At 34.1% G+C, this 17,389-nt stretch overlaps 6 protein-coding genes and 1 long non-coding RNA gene across 7 annotated transcripts; 3 read left to right on the plus strand and 4 right to left on the minus strand.

Annotated features, from left to right (window-relative positions):
• Window positions 106-900, plus strand: LOC104755770 (zinc-finger homeodomain protein 14-like). Its single transcript, XM_010478233.2, has one exon. It carries the CDS (start codon window positions 306-308, stop codon window positions 819-821), a length of 516 nt encoding a protein of 171 aa, XP_010476535.1. The 5' UTR covers window positions 106-305; the 3' UTR covers window positions 822-900.
• LOC104759229 (pentatricopeptide repeat-containing protein At3g60960, mitochondrial-like) lies at window positions 5,028-5,864 on the minus strand. Its single transcript, XM_010482179.1, has 2 exons — window positions 5,441-5,864; window positions 5,028-5,350 (listed from the first exon to the last, which is right to left on the minus strand). Exons 1-2 carry the CDS (start codon window positions 5,862-5,864, stop codon window positions 5,028-5,030), a joined length of 747 nt encoding a protein of 248 aa, XP_010480481.1.
• On the plus strand, window positions 7,009-7,607 carry LOC104759230 (putative F-box protein At5g42430). Its single transcript, XM_010482180.2, has one exon. It carries the CDS (start codon window positions 7,035-7,037, stop codon window positions 7,605-7,607), a length of 573 nt encoding a protein of 190 aa, XP_010480482.1. The 5' UTR covers window positions 7,009-7,034.
• LOC104759231 (F-box protein At1g67130-like) lies at window positions 7,615-8,244 on the plus strand. The gene has a single exon (XM_010482181.1). It carries the CDS (start codon window positions 7,615-7,617, stop codon window positions 8,242-8,244), a length of 630 nt encoding a protein of 209 aa, XP_010480483.1.
• LOC104755772 lies at window positions 8,458-9,464 on the minus strand (the record flags this gene model as incomplete). The annotated part of the gene is made up of 4 exons (XM_019238861.1): window positions 8,458-8,840; window positions 8,945-9,063; window positions 9,165-9,218; window positions 9,321-9,464. Coding segments are annotated over 4 exons (468 nt in total), but the record flags the coding sequence as incomplete, so codon positions are not given.
• LOC109130161 lies at window positions 9,498-10,070 on the minus strand. Its single transcript, XR_002036256.1, has 3 exons — window positions 9,995-10,070; window positions 9,750-9,874; window positions 9,498-9,639 (listed from the first exon to the last, which is right to left on the minus strand). It is a non-coding gene; the product is annotated as an uncharacterized LOC109130161 (long non-coding RNA).
• LOC104755771 (65-kDa microtubule-associated protein 7-like) lies at window positions 11,011-14,499 on the minus strand. Its single transcript, XM_010478234.2, has 11 exons — window positions 14,095-14,499; window positions 13,627-13,830; window positions 13,256-13,525; window positions 12,939-13,154; window positions 12,696-12,851; window positions 12,447-12,606; window positions 12,202-12,353; window positions 12,039-12,126; window positions 11,885-11,958; window positions 11,724-11,798; window positions 11,011-11,634 (listed from the first exon to the last, which is right to left on the minus strand). Exons 1-11 carry the CDS (start codon window positions 14,170-14,172, stop codon window positions 11,317-11,319), a joined length of 1,791 nt encoding a protein of 596 aa, XP_010476536.1. The 5' UTR covers window positions 14,173-14,499; the 3' UTR covers window positions 11,011-11,316.

Below are 17,389 nucleotides of genomic sequence, written 5' to 3' on the forward strand. Positions count from 1 at the left end.
AATCTTTGTGAGACAGAGGGAGTATTGAAATTATGGGTGTGTGAATAAAGCAAAGCCAGTGAAACAGTTCAAAAAGTGTTTCACATTTATTATGACAACTAATAAGCATATGTAAGTACAAAATCTTTAAGCAACCAATAATTTCTTTTGTAACTCCCAACTCTTACTGACACAAACAACATCATATCATATCTTAAACTCAAAACCAAAACTAACCCTAAACTCATTACTCTGAAAAATAAAATCAAAAGTCTCTCTCTCTCTCTCTCTCTCTCTTCTAATCAATTAGGAAGAGAGCAAAGAAGATGCAGAGTTCTTGTGTCTACCGAGAATGCATGCGCAACCACGCCGCAAAGCTCGGCTCTTACGCCATCGATGGCTGCCGTGAGTACTCCCAATCAGTCACCGGCGATCTATGCGCCGCCTGTGGTTGCCACCGCAGCTACCACCGTCGAGTCGAAGTCATATCTTCTGCTCAAATCAGCCACACGCGCTTCCCTTTCATGAGCTTGAGGCGCGTGAAGCAGCTCGCGAGGCTGAAATGGAAAACGGCTGAGCAGAGAAAACAGGATGTTGATGAGGAGGAGGAGGACACGGAGGAGACTTCGACGGAAGAGAAGATTACGGTGCAGCGGCGGAGTAAGTCGAAGTTCACGGCGGAGCAAAGGGAAGCGATGAAAGATTTTGCGGCGAAGATAGGATGGACGTTGAAGGATAAGAGAGCGATTAGAGAAGAGATAAGAGACTTCTGCCAAGGGATTGGTGTTACTCGTTATCATTTTAAAACTTGGGTTAACAATAATAAAAAGTTATATCACTAATCATCAACTAGTATTGTAATCATTAATTGACATTGTCCTACTAGTAATGGAGTATAATTTAGTTCCATTTCATTTTCAACCCCTTTTGTGTTTCTCCTCCTTAATCTATTTTTAATGGATTGGTTGTGTTTAATGTGTTTGATTTAGACATGTCCTTAATTACTGAACTAGCTTCACTAACATGTCTTTATGATTTTTCTTTTTACGTCGGTGGGCTTGTTTAGTTTGACAAGACAACTAGCTGACGTATTATTTATGATCACCACTGTTTAACCAATCAGAACATGACGCCAAAAGGCTGTAAAAAAAAATGACAAAAGATTTATTAATTGAAAGCGTTACATATCTAATTTTTGTAATGAAAAGAAATAGTTCTCTTCTCGTAATGAAAAGAGAATTAGTTAAAGGAAATAACACAAACACTGTAATAATTCGCGAGATTTGTTACTAAAAGTTATAATGACACCATCAAAGTCAACAAAGTTGTTATGTTCATTTGGTAGAAAACAATCTATATATATTATATAATAGCGAATAACATTCTTAGTCTTTGCATCTCTTTGTTATACTTCCTGGTTTCAAAAATTACATCCATTAATTTTTACATCTTTTAAATCACACTACCTCTTAGTCTTTGCATCTCTTTGCTGTACCTCCTGGTTTCAAAAATCACATCCATTAATTTTACACCTTTTAAATCACACATCTTAGTCTTTGCATCTCTTTGTTGTACCTCCTGGTTTCAAAAATCACATCCATTAATTTTTACACCTTTTAATTTCACACCTCTATGTGTTACACCTCTTTGTTGTACCTCCATGTTTCACATCTATTAATTTTTACACCTTTACATTTCACACCTCTATGTCTTACACCTCTTTGTTTATTATATATAAACTTTTCTTGACTACATAAACAAGTTTCGAAAAAAAAAATTCTGAGTACTAAAGAATTGTATTATTGAAGTATTTTTTTAACTTTCAAGCATCAATCTCTAATTCAAGGTAATTTAATATTTTTGCTGCGAATGACCTGTAGTGTTTCTCGGTTAGATTATTATTACTGTTAGTCGACACTATTAAGTTCATACATTAATCTTATTTTTGTTAACTTTTAGTCTCTTCAAAATTTTTAGCCTTTCCGGTTTTTATGTTTTTGCATGGCTAATGTTATTAAGTACGTGTGCCATATTTTTTGCATGGCTAATGTTTTTGATTCTCAATGTGCAGATTTTATTTTTTGACTTTTTGGAAAAACCAATACCAAGATACGAGAGGCATGATGATATGCAGTGATGCTGGAGCTACGGATAAGCCAAATTTTTTTAACAAACATGGTATAATTATAATTTTATATATGTTCTTATTTTAACCCTTTTTTTTCTAACAAACATGGTATAAATGTTAATTTTTTTTCCATTAGATGTTCATGATCCAGGTTAGTTTGCATTTTTTGTAAATAAAGTTTTTAAAAATTTTAGTTGAATTATAATTTCTTATACTTTCTGGGTATCAAACATTTTGATAATATATTGAAATATTACAAATGAGCATGGAAATAGAGAGCTTGTGACAACACAAAATCAAATTCTATAAAGCGTAAGCACGACCAAATGACAAGTCAAGTTAGAAAGAAAAGATCTACTAAAGGTAACTTATTTAGTCTTTGATGACTTTCTAATCTGTATATACAACTTTTTAAAAACATAATGTATAACAGTCACTTTTAGAGTGATCTGGAATCTGCCAAAAAAAAGAAAATGCAAGAAATTTATAAAATTAGTGTTTAGCCTAAAGAAGAGAACATCAAAAGGTGAGATATTATTATCACCTGTTTCACCACATCGACTTTGTTTTCGCTGTCGTTTATTGAAGAACATGATGGTACCGATTCATAGACATAAGTGGGAAATCAAATAGAGGGGGATGCAGCCTGGATGGAGAGCAGTCGACACGGTGGAATGGGATGGATTGGGAGAGACCAACATAAAATCCTATGTTCTATATTTTATTAATTTTCTGACTTTTTTAGTTTAATTGAATTACTTTGATTGAATAGCTGATGAGTGTACAAGTTTTTGTCTATATGCATTCTTAGTCTGTTACGTCTTGGATTTTTTTTCTTTTCCAAAGAGGAATATGTGATTTGAAGCAAATATTACAAATCCATGTATCAAATGTGTTAGTAGGAAATAAGGCAATCAAGATTAACCCATTAAAAGGGAGGAAAGAAGGGGGTCTTTTGAGGGAAAACGTGAGACCAATATGCATGTAACTGTGGAAAGCATTATAGCCAAATATATATCTCTAAAAGTTGTAGCTGAATAATGTGAGTTACTCTATACTAACCAATTAGGTTTGATTGGTCCGTCATATAAAACTCGGCTTTGTAAATATCTAAAAGTGAGAGAAAAAAACATCCACAAGCATAAGTGAAATTTTATATATGGTTAAAAGTAATGTTCATAGTAAATCATTTGTATACAAATTCCACTTGCTTACAACATCGGAATATTGATTGTGATTTGTGAATCAGTAATCTATGGAAAGAGAAACCGCGTATCAAAGTGAAGGGGAAACGAAACTCAATCCAGCCATCTACTCTGATCTCAATCTTCGACCTTCCTTCGACAAGTGGTATTTAGTATTTTCTCGATATAGTAAATAAACCAAGAGAGAAGCAGCCTCATATGTATTTTGATTGATAATGATCAACAACAAATACAATTTCTAATAGCGAATTAAGAAAGGATACCAATATATAGCATCATATGGTCGGAGACAAACATAAGTAAAATTTTATATATGGTTAAAAGTAATGTTCATAGTAAATCAAACTCTAAAAAAGGCTCACTTTTGTGTGTGACAACATAAAATATAATAACATTGAAATGAACCTTTGGCTTTTTAATCAGCAGAAAGCAATAGCAAGAAGTGAAAATGATCAAATTGATTGAGAAAAGAAAGAATTTAAGATGAATTACAAGTGTTAAATTTCAATTTAGGATTTCACCTCCCCGTGCGGCAACGCACGGGTCGCTTTCCTAGTATATATAATAGCAAACCCACTTTTTTGTGTCAATTTTTAATCTAACCTATGAGATTAGTTTCACTTTTAATCCAACGGTTTATTAATGGTATTTTTTCGTTGCACCCCATCTTTAAAAAATCACACCTCTTAATTTTTGCATCTCTTTGTTGTACCTCTTGGTTTCAAAAATCACATCCATTAATTTTTACATTTTTTTATTTCACACCTCTATGTGTTACACCTCTTTGTTGTACCTCTAAGTTTTACATCTATTAATTTTTACACATTTACATTTCATACATCTGTCTTACACCTCTTGATTTATTATACTCCCTTCGTTTCAAAATATTGGATGTTTTAACTAAAGCACGCATATTAAAAAATCTTTATTTTTAACAAGTTCAACCAATCAGAAACAATACTGCATAAAATAAAATATTAAACTAATCTAAAATTTGTATAGAAACTTGGAAACATCCTATATTATGAAACAAAAAATTTCTCTAAAACATCCTATATTTTAAAACGGAGGGAGTATATAAACTTTTCTTGACTACATACAAAAGTTTCGAAAAATTGTTTTCTGAGTACTAAATAAAACTAAAGAATTGTTATATTGAAGTGTTTTTTAACTAACAAACATCAATCTCTAATTCAAGGTAATTTTATATATTTTTGCTGTGAATGACCTTTTAGTGTTTCTTATATATGAGTGTATGTGGCTTTTTAATTTGTTAAGTTGTCAAGCATACGTTCTATTACAAAACACATGCAGACATGTGGATTAATCTGTTCATGCATTGCAGAACAGTACTCCCAGAAAGTCAAAACCAAGAGAGAGGCACGATGACATGCAATGATGCTGGTAGTAATAAAATGTAACAATTATTTAGTTCTACAATTTTGATTAATGGAAAAATTATTAAAGTACAACTCTGTTTCCCAACGCAGTGGATAAATAAATACTTCCTCCGTTTCAAAATATAGGATATTTTGGAGAAGTTTTTGTTTCATAATATAGGATGCTTTCAAATTTCAATGCAACTTTTAGATTAGTTTAGTATTTTATATTATGCAGTATTATTTCTGATTGGTTGAACTTGATAAAAGTAAAGACTTCTTAATCTGCGTGCTTTGCTTAAAACATCCTATATTTTGAAACGGAGGGAGTATATCTTAGATAAAGAAACCATGCCCAGTAGATAATGAGAAGTCAACGCGTCTTGAAACGTGATTCAGAGAAATATCGGCAATCTTGTTAACAAATCGGTGAGCATCATCAAATCTTCCTGCTTTAACAAACCCATCTACCATCACTCGATGGATCCCTAAATAACGATACATAGGAAAGTGAACGGAGGAGAACATTTCGTTGAACATCACATCTGCCTCAGACATCATCCCCTGTCTCACAAATCTCGTGACTAGGGTCGTGTAACAGTCAGCATTCCCATCCCAAGCTTCCTTTGTCCGGGCAATCTCCACGGCTTTGTTAATCTCTCCCATTTCGAAACATTCTTGGATCATTATACAACGAGTCTCTTGATCCGTCTACTTTTCTACTTCTTTTCTTTCTATGTCGCTATTACCACACAGCTTGTCGAAGAGCGACCAAGCTTCCGTCTTCTTACCGTACTTGAGCAAAACTTTCAAGACTGAGTTAACAGTGTCCGCACGGTTTTCCCAATTTTTGGGTATCCTATTATCTACCGTGCCTTGCTCATCATCCTTGCCTTGCTTCAAACAGTATTTGGATATTGTAGAACGGTACCATTGCATGGCTTCCTCGTCTTTCCCTTGCTTAAAAAAATGCTCCATGTTCATGTATGCCACTTGCGACATCTCAATATACTCAGCCCCATAATACGGATAAGTCTCATGGCCCTGCTTCAGATCTTTGAAGATTTTACTTGCCTTGTCGATGTTCCCATGAGCCAAAAAACCCTCGAATAAAGACAGGGTACGTAGTCCCGCCGAAGAAGAGACTGTAAGCTTCGTCGATTCTTCCGGCATCAATCAATGCGTTCATCAAAGTATCGGAACCTGGACAAACATTGCTATTGGTGATTTTGCGGCGGTTAAATCGAAAACCCTCGTCCATACGACCTTGATTGATAAGAGCATAGACGACGGAACTAAAGCAACCGACGTCTGGCTCTACGTTGTTAACGTTGAAAAAGTAATGGAATAGCTCGTATGCCTCCTCAAACCGTTGAGACGATGATAAGACGGTAAGTCTCGGCTTTGGTTCTAGTATTTGATAATATATAGCAACATTGGATCGTTTGACAACAGTAACAAATTTGATGCTTTGTGTCGTTTAGATTATAATATATAGGTTTCCAAACTTGATTGCTTCCCTTGCTCCTCAAGTCAAGAGAAAAATCTCTCTATTTGCTATTAGTAGTTGTATTCTCTCTCTGTAAACATGAAGTTATCAAAAAAGGTTCTTAATAAATTAAGTTTTTATTCAAGAAGTTATCTCAGCTATTTTTGCATGTGAGAGAGAGAGAGAGAGGAAAGAAAAAATATGTGACAGGTCTGTGTGACAGGGATTGTGTGAGCTTTATCAGTCTGTTACGGTCTCTTATGCTAGATGGAATCAAGCAAATAGTTTGAAACTGGATCTGGACAAGGGAAATTCTTGAGGAAAGATATGAGATTGTGGACTTCTTACCAATTTTTCAATCACACATCAAATATTAGTTAATAAGTTGTTCGGGGATTCAAATTTCAAAGGTTACAAGTTTATCTACCATTCTTTTCATCGAGAATCTTTCTTCAGGATCTACTAGCAAATGTTTTTTATATGCTTTAGAACTTTTTAACATAAATGTCGACTTGACCTATCATACTTGCTACTGGTTATGCTAAAACACTCTTATCCCTTTTTCACATGTACCCCTCCTCTTCCACGGCATGCTCCTAAGAAAATTCCATTTTTAAAGGCAGATGTGTAATGCACAATTTAGTATCACAACTCCAACTTAAATGAAATAGATTATTATACCAGAGGTATATAAAAAAGACGACACAATTGAGAATACTTAAGTGGTTAAAGCCCATGTTTCTTGGGCTTTAGGTTAGTTCAGACCCTGAAAATTTCCTTATATAATAAATCTAGAGTCTCTGCGATTTGTGATTTCTCCGTCCGAATTCGATAGAGGTACCACCACAACGATCATGAATAGAGAAGAAAACTCAGATTCCATCCCTAATGATGTCATTCTTGAGATACTCTCCAAATTGCCTATAAAGTCAATCGGGAGGTTTCACTGCGTGTCGAAGCTATGGGGATCCATGCTTCACAAGCCATATTTCACCAAATTATTCTTGACCAGGTCCTCGGGTCGTCCACGTCTCTTAATTGGGATCCGGCAACACCGTGAGTGGAGCTTCTTCTCGGCGCCTCAGCCTCAGGATCATTATGGGAAGACTTTGTCTCTTGTAGTAGCTGCCGATTCTCATATCAAGTGCTCCTTAGACAATAGCCTCGCTATGTGTAGATATGCCTCTGGTTTGCTCTATTTCCCATGTTTGCAGCTCTCATGTAAGGATGAGGATGGAGCGGGTGTCATATGTAACCCTATAACGGGACAGTTTGAGATCTTACATCGTTTGAGATTAGGAACTGGCCATCGTCGTTCCTTGGTCCAAAGAGGTCCCATCACGTCCAGAGACCATAGTGGTGGCCTTATAGGGTTTGATCCAATTGGGGGGGCAATTCAAGGTATTGTCCATGAACAATACAGTTAAAAATAAGATGGCTCATTATATCCTGACATTAGGAACTGAAAAAGAGAGATGGAGGAAGATCTATTGTCCCTATAACGAGGATGATCAGAATGGAGGGGTATGCATCAATGGCATTTTGTATTTCACAGTGTACGACTGTGATACTCGATCACATCTTATAGGTTGTTTTGATGTTAGGTTTGAGAAGTTTAAGTTTCTAGATATATGCTGCCAATATGGTTTGTGTACATTGATAAACTATAAGGGTAAATTAGGTGTGATTAAGTGGAAGTGTGCTGGGGATGGTGGATTTCCCCTAGAATTATGTATGTGGGTTCTAGAGGATCTCGAGAAACAGGAATGGTCGAAATTTGCCTACACTTTGAAGGATGACAATAAAGTTATTGATCAGGTTGACTACGATCTTTCTGTTGTTGGGGTGACTGCTTCAGGTGACATTGTTTTGGTCAAGGAAACTGCATTCAAACCTTTTTATGTTTTCTACTTTAATCCCGAAAGGAACCATCTACTAAGTGTTGAAATCCAAGGTCTTGGAGAAGACCATGATTGGAGTAAGTATCATGCAGTTTGCGCTTTTGTAGACCATGTGGAAGTTAATATTATGAGGGAAACATCTCTAAACCCAGCAACCCACTAGAACAGAATTATAGACCCAGAGCACATCCACATATTATCTAGAGAAGATCTTCAAGTGACGACCGTCTCTAGTAATGTTAATAACAAATTATATGCTATTAGTTTTTTTATTTATAATCGTAAAATCATATACTTAAAAAGTTATATATCAATCAAAATCCATAACTTGCTTAAAAAAAAAAAAATTGAGGTAGCATTATCCATCCTACGAAAATTTAACTAGTTGACTAAAGAGTAGGCGAAACTAGGCAAGCCTAGTAAGAACTTTCTTTGAGAGAGCTCATTACCTGAATAATTTCAGAACGAATAATTGTAGACATGATTAGATCTTAATACACGTTAAGATTTGCCTGAACATAGATTAGAAGTGTCTTGCGAAATCAATTATAGTTGTCTGATTCTTCTCCCTGAGACTTTTTATTAGCCAGAGAGAGAGAGAGAGAGGCCTATAAATCATCTTCGCTATCGGATTCAGCATTCTCTGCTCTCTTCTTCCGCACGTATGGTAACACAACCTTTCTCACAAAATCCACACCATACATGACCACTATAGCCACAGCAATAGTTCCAAAGATCTTCGAGTAGAAAATATAAAACCTACAGAAAAAAATAACCCAACCATTGTATTTCGACAAAAATATGATTCATCTATTTCACCTCCTAAAGTAATGTATATAATAGAAACATGAGTCTGTCCTTACTCTGAATCTGACTTCATGTTTGCAACCATTTTATCAAAGGATCCCTCTTCACTGAAGACCATTAAACGCTGTTCCTCGGATTTTTGAATCATGAGATTACCAGCTTTGTCTCTAACAGCCTACAACAGAGAGGGAAATGTAACTAAATCGCTAAATGGGCCACTTCTGTAATCCATACTTCCTAAATAAAGAAGAAGAACATGTGAACTTCCTTTTTTACCTCACCAACAAAAGTCAAGGAGGTACCAACATTAAGAGCGTGCCCACAGATCACCTAAAGAAAAACATCACATTGTTGGTTTGAACACACACAAGGAAAAAGGTGTTCTAGGGAACAAACAGAGAAAGAGAAAAACAATGAAGGAACAAAAAGAACCTTAGAGCCTTTTTCAGGTGAAATAAGACTGTTGAAGAATTCACCTAGACGTAGTGGCTTCACTACAAACGGTTGTACAGTTTTATCAAATCTTACAGCATGTCGAGCATCCACTACTTTCACCCGACCCCCCAAACTGTCTTCCTAATTGTGTGAGACAGAGAGAGACAACAAATTAAAAAGGCAGGCTCTAGTTGTGGGGGCAAATAAATATATATCTTACTAGATACCAAGGAGCCTCCTTTCGTTGTAACAGTACACTTATAGACTTGTTTATCACGCCATCATCTTGCAACTTGATCTCATGATTCACTTCGGCCTGAAGACAGAATATGTGTTGTTATGACCCACACCACCAGACTAGAGAATTTAAAACACTACATGATACCAACTTAATTTATAAAATTAAAGAAAAAAAGAAAAAAAAACCTTATCCTCAAAAACAACACCCAAACCCAAAGGACCATTAAATTTGCATATAAAAGGTGTTGCAGAAACAACTCTTCCGGATACCAAAACAAGGAGATTCGTGGTTTTTTCTTTAACCAAATCATCTGAAAACCAAAAAAAAAGAAGGAATTATAAGTAATAGCTGGTTCCATTTGTAATCCGGAAACCAAAAATAGAATGAAAAATTAATAGCTGGTTCCATTGCTTTTGAACCTTTACCGTACCTAACCATTTAAAGTCGATCACACGGGTAATACTGTTAAAATGTTCAACTTTCCTGCACCATTGCAAAAGAAAACATTCATGGATTGATTGATTGGTAAATTAAAAAAAAAAAAAAAGTGTTTCAAAAATATCCAAAAGAATTGATTGGGATGAGACCACTAAACCCTTTGATTTCATGGCCCCAGTGGTAATATATTGTGGCAGTGGCGCCACATAAAGCAAGTCCTCCAAGCATCTGGAAAACAATTAAGAGTTTGCCATCAAACAAGTCATAAACAAACACCAAAACGTTACACACCCTAACCTAATCGAACCTCTAACAATTTCTACTAACAACTATACCAGTTAACAAAAAGCAATTGAATTTACAACAACTCTGGATTACGAAGCAGAGGAAACAGGATACGTACGGCCATGTCGAAGAGTCCAGAACCCAGGAGAAAGAAGTACAGGGAGATGAATTGCTTAAACTTTATTCTCTCAAACCAAACTGAAATAACCGATATGAAAACCAAGTTTGTTACGAGATATCGAGGATTAAGAGATAGACTTGAAAAGTAAGTTAATGTTTGTGTATATTCCCTTTGTTAAATACGTATATTTCCTAAAATCAAATATGTAATTAACTTGTTTAACAAGTTATGATTTTTTGTATAAAGAAGTCTACACCTATTGTCTGATCAATAAAAACTGAGAGAGACTAAATTTACTCTATTGGTTAATCTGTTTTCTTGAAGATTTATTATTTGACTCTCATACAACAATTGTACCATTTACATTTGAAATCAACCTAAATTACCTAAACTAAGATAAACATAACTAACATATTCAGAGATAATACTATACTTCTTAAATCCAATACTAACATTGATCAATTATCTTCTATTTTTTTTTTTCTAGATGTTTTATATTTTAAGATGGATTTAAATATAGATTCACTTTTGTATTACCTTCGATGCAATGTCACCTAACCCTATAATTATTGTACATGATGAGGTGAATGGAACTTGAAACCTCAAAAAATGCCATCCTTAATCTGTATATATATATACACACACATCTGCAAATCCACACAAATTGAACAAGACGTCAAAACAAGACATTAAAGAAATTTTTGAAGCTACTACTTTAAGAACATAACATCCATTTTCTACTCCTAAACTCAGTCTCACAACTCACAAGTCAACTCAAAGTCACACACATACGACCACTAATTTCTCTACAGTAACTCCTTTGATTACATTCATCTATTTCCCAACTTCCTACTCCCATATCAAGTTCATGTGCTCGAACTACCCTTAACCGGTGCATATGAAACGACTTAGTTATATAACGGTGAATCTGGTTCAGAGCCGTAAACCGAATTGTATGTAGAGGCAGAATCTTCCTTTGGTATGGCCACAAAGTTCAACGGCGCTGGTGAGAGTCTCCTTACTTCCTTGAAATATCCGTTTTGGCGATGGCTCGAGTAAGATCTTGGGGTCATAATGTCGGTATTTGTTGCTCCAGCTGAGTTTCTGCGAGGCGTAGGAGGCACCAATGCATCCTTTTTTACACTGTTGATTCTTCTTGGACTCGGTCTTGATCCATAAATGGATTCCCTCCGCTTTAATAAAAGATCCTGCATCTTCTTTTGATCCTGCAGAGGCAATGAAGAAAATTGTTTTACAAAAGCAAGCAATATTACCTATCTTCAGGATTATATATAAAGAGAGCATTTTGACAAACCCGGTATCGTTTCTTTTCCTCTTCCTGTTGTTTCCTTGTCAGTTTATAATCTTCAAGTATAGATACCAACCGAACCTGGAGGAAACCAGTAAGCAGAATCAAAGGAGAGACCTTGTGGCTTTACAGTGTGTTTAGTTTACTCTAAAGTTACTATAACTTACACCATCATATAGAAATGATTTCTGTGTTTCATCCTCCCACAAAAGCGTTTTCTTGATGAGATTGTCAACCATTGCTGTTGAAACAGTTAAGCAATGGAACAATAAGCTAAAGATCTCATAAGAATTTTTTTAGTGGAAAGATACAAGAACATACATGGGATCTTGTTTACTGTGATCCGGGCTCGTTCTGCGTGCTTGAGATTTACGTGTCCATCTCTTCCAGCACTATACCGGGTTTCATCCTGAAACCAAGGAAGGAATTTCTCAGTTACATCCTTCAAACAAACCCATTTCCCAACTTTACAAGGCAAATTTACCTGATTGTATTCTTCTAGCCAGTTTTCCTCTTCACAGGCAGATAGCCAGCGATCAATCCTATCAATTATTTCTTTCCGGCTATGTGCCTCTTCTTTGATTTTGTTTATATGCACCTCAATATTTGCAAGAAGCTCTGAAGGGTCCACTAATCCTGAACAAACATGAGGTAATCTTTCTTGAATACAAACAGATTTCAGCAAGAAAATCTGCTACTCATATTTCTGAGAGGAATCAATGTGATTACCAGAATCAATCAAAGCAGTTGACTTCTCAAGCGATGTGCTTGTATCAGGCTCAATGTGAGTCAATCTACAAAGATTCTCTAACTCAGTCCTTCTTTTCATCACAAGCTCCTTCATTCTGCTAGATTTCAGCTTATTGAAACAGTCTACTTCTGCAGTCACCTAATGTAGAAGGTAAAACAAGAACTCAGAGATCCTGGATAAGATTAGTGGTAATCGAAATAGGTAAAAGAAACAAGATATTTTGTAACCTGTTCAATTGTTTCAGTAGAAAGGATATTTGGCTCAGTGATATCAGATTCATATGATCTTACAACAAAACTGACTCTTTCAAATTTTACTCTCTCTTCCTGAGGTGTGTCCATTAGATCCCATAGCTCGAAAAGTGATCCCATTACATCCTTTAACTGCAAAACGAAATGTCAAAACGCTAAACCATCAAAATGACTATCAATTTCATACAGAAGAACAGCGTTGCAGAGATGCTAATCTACCTTTTGAAAGCGGACTCTTCTTTCCGTTTTCAGCTTCTGAATCATGTGTTGTAGGCCATCCAATGTATCATCACTAATGTTTGTAGACTGCTCATGGTCAGTCCTATGCAAGCTCGGATGAACCTCGCTAACAGTTTGACCAAAATCTACTCCAAGAACACCACATAGACTGTGCACCTCATTCACATAATCCAAAACCTTGTTCAGACGATCCGACTGCATAAAAACAAGAGCAAATGAGTAAGCCAAGTAGCTTCCCTTAACAAAGTAAAATCTTGGTTCATCTTCTTATCTCTTCATGATAAAAACTTGCTCACCTTCTCCTTCTGGAGCGAGCGGAGATGTGTTTGATACTCATTAAGTTTCCTAAGAGTCAAGTCTTGTTCATCAAGAGTCAAAGAACCAAGCATGGCTTTGTTGAGTTGGCCATTGTATCCAGAGATTTCACCACTCATCTTCTCAATCTGCGCTTTTATATCCACAAATTGCTTCATTCTTTCATCTTTTTGCAATCTCAAGTCCTCAACAAGAGGCGTCACAACATCAAGCTTTTCTTTCAATGATTTTGAACCTTTCTCTGCTTTGATCTGCAACCAAAAAAATTAAACATTTTTAAAACGAACAACAACAAAAAGATGGAAACTTGCTTTCAGTTCTAAGTAGTAGAGGACTAGCTTATTATATATACCGGTGAATGGATGTTTAAGACTCCAAGAGCAGCCATTAAAGAAGCTATCTCAGCTTCAATTGATACAATAGATTGATGAAGCTTCGCCTTAGAATTTGCAGCCTCATCCACTTTTCTTCTGTAAATTTGGAGACATTCCATCTCCAATTCCATAAGCATCCGGTCTTTCTCAGCATCACTCTCACCAATATCAACCCATATTTTCTGCTCCATACCAAAAAAAAACAAAACTTTAAAAGCCATTTTCAATTCACGAATCCTCCAAACATCAAAAATCAGATATCTTACAGATACTTGTAGAAGAATAGGTTAAAAGATAAACCCTAAGAAAAGGAGAAGACTTTTTAATCAGTAATTACCATTTTTTGTCACCCAGTTAATTAAAAAAAACACAGACTTTGTTCTTGAAGCATCATTACCCAAAAAACCCTAAAAATTACCAAGAAACAGAGAAGAAGAGAAGGTCACCTGAAGCTCGCGAAGCAGAGTATTACAAGTAGTGTTTGAACGAAAACAGAGACTTGTAGGGCTTTCAATCTCCAGCATTTTTCCTCTTTATTCACTTACTAGCTCCAAAGTTAGAATCTTGAAACACAGAGAGAGAGAGAGATAGAGAGCTGAGCTTGTGACAATGGCTGCTTAAAAACCGCAGAGGAAGCACAAAAGATACAGAACCGTCAACCGTTACTCGTAGAAACAGATGTCAGATCTGAAGAAGCTTAACATAAGAAAGCTTCTCTTTACTTTTGCAGAGAGAAAAAGAAAAAAAAAATTGGATCAACAAAGCATAGAATTCCGAGCAAAAGTTGCAAGAAAAGAGAGAGGTTTTAGTTATAAGAAAAAAAGGAGCTCAGTTTTGTCATATTACATAGTAATAGTAATAATATATTCCTATTTACATAAATGCTATTTATTATTTTCTTATTCTCTTCTTCTTCTTCTTCATTCTTCTTATTTTTGTTTCCACTTATATAATTACAATTATTTTTTATTCGTTTTCATGAAAATATGATTAAATAACGAAAAAGGCAACGGGTATTTGGGCGCGCGTATGTGACACATACCAATTAGAAGAAAGGAATAAGATTTGTACTCTTTGATGAAATTATGTATTAAAATATTTATAGTGTACATCAAATTCAAATTGTTTATAGTATTCGTCGTATCGTATATGTACGTTGCATGAACACACCTCATGGACCAACCAAGATATGTTTAAATTAGTACTAAATGATTAAGGTAGCAGAAAGAATGTATAGAGTAGTTTGGTTGTTTAATCAAAAACAAAAATGTAATTTTAAATACTATTTATTGGCGCTGCAATGTACCTTTTTAATCATGAGAATAAAGAGGTGTAAATCACTTTCGAATAATGAAAATGCTAAAATAGTTTTGTGTTTTGGTGAATGGAGGAGGTACATTTTACATTGATTAAAAGAAAATATGCCAAATTGGTCTTATCAAAAGCAAAATTGTGGTGGTGGCCAATGTCACTCCACTCCACTAATTTCATTTAAGAATAAGTTTGAAAAATCTTTATATTTCTATACATTAATAAGCAATGAGTTAGCATCATTATCCAAACCTCCTTTCATTATTGCTTGGGCAAGCTCTCGCAACTACTAATCAAATATGCAATTACTATGACATTCTATATATAATTAAATTCTGATGTTTATGTTTATGCTGATTTTGACATAACAAGCAGCCTTACTTTTGAGAGTTTAGAAGAGGAAGAAACAGGATGATCCCAAATATTATGTTGGGTTGCTTCAATTATTAGCCGACAAGTTTAGTCGTTCAACCACTTACACACGTAATATAAACAAGTCCTATACTCTGATGCAGATTATACAATAATCTTTGTCATAAACTAGTAAACTACGTAAATATATAATGGATTAGTCCTATGTTATTCGTTTATCTTATGTCTCCGGGTACTTGTTCTGGTGCGGCTACCAAAAATCTAAATTGTCTTTAGAAACGTGTTTTTCTCTATGTAATTAACTACTAAATTTTATAGGATATAGGATAAGCCATTCAAAAACAATTATAACGAGTATTGACTAATAATAATATAACTAGATTTGGACCCGTGCTACAGCACGGGTTGAAATACATTTTATTATTTTTAAAATATTATATATGTAATTGTATATAATATTATTTGGATGCAATTCATGCAAATAATTTTTATTGTAAATATTATTCATGAAATGTAAATATATTATGTAAGTCTTATATTGTTAATTTTAACCCGTGTTAGAGTATATAAAATTATTAATCCGTGCTAGAGTGTGTCCAGCAGCTTCCGTGCTAGAGTATATAAAAATTTAACTCGTGCTTGAGTTTGTAAGTCTTAAAATTATAATATAAAAACAAAATTCAATCTGTGCTCTAGCATGGTCCTAATTTTTATTGAACGTTATGGTTTATCAATAAAATCTGTGGAAAGTAAATTTCTAATATTGTGTTTAAAGATCTTTGGAAACAACTTGATATATGACTAAAATCTTCTGAAAATACAGTTTGAAAGATCCATGATTTTATTTATTACCATTAATATATCAATTATCAATTTGGAATATCTCCAATTAAGGTTGCACCCAATATTTAGGTGTAACCATTAATATATGAATTAATCTATAACCTATCTATAACCTATTTGTAATCATTTATAATTAATTAAAAATATAAAGTCTACAAAAACTATATTGTGTACTTCTTTTTATTAAAAAGGAGATCATTTGAAATAACTCCGCGATTATAATTTTAAATTAAATAATATAATTTAATCACTATAATATAAACTATATTGTGTACTTCTCTTTATTTTATATTATAATATAAATAATATAAACTATGTTATGTACTTTTATTTTATTAAAAAGAAGATCATTTGAAATAACTATGTTGTGATCTTCATGATATATTTGCTCCATGATTTATGGATTTATTATTTATTATCTATATACTCCATGATTTATGGATTTATTATTTATTATCTATATATAAAGAGTTATCTTATGAAGAGTATATGGTTAATGTATATCTTATATATAACCTATTAGTATGCATTTGTAACCATTTATATTTTTTATAAAGTCTACAAAACTTAAGTTGTGTACTTCCCTTTTATTAAAAGGGATTTGAACTTAGAACTCTCATACATGTGTGTTAAGGTTTTGCATTATGTTTTTATGGATTAAACAAATTCATACAAAACAAATCCATAAAAAAACACACACATATAAGTCACATCACATGACATATATTAATAAATGTATAGAATTTTACAAACATTTAAAGAAAAGGAAAAACAGAAATGAAAGATTCATTCTCTAATATTTATTTTATTTTGAAGGATTGTTTAGATAAGTTGAACTAAAGGGCGTGTGGTAGACCCTACATGTCCGTCTACTCATTGCTACAAACGCAAACAAAAAACGTAAAGGAATTAAAAGATGTAAGCCTACTGAAAAAGATACCTGTGATCATTACAAAGAAGATTTGAAGAAATCGGACCAAGAGAAGCGATAAAATGAGTAAAGCCATACTATCACTGTCTCACAGGCTACCTAATTTCACTGGTCACATTTTTATTGTACACAATTGCTAAAAGATTAATTAGCTTTGGCAACACACACGTGTTAACCTGTTAAAAGGTTTATTTTTGTTCCATTTATAAAAGCTTCAACGTAAAGACTCAAAGCATCATATGAGTCTAATAGATAGTCATATATCATTCATTATATTGCATAGA

This window comes from Camelina sativa, chromosome 17, assembly GCF_000633955.1.
Source record: "Camelina sativa cultivar DH55 chromosome 17, Cs, whole genome shotgun sequence".
Classification (NCBI taxonomy): Eukaryota; Viridiplantae; Streptophyta; class Magnoliopsida; order Brassicales; family Brassicaceae; genus Camelina; species Camelina sativa.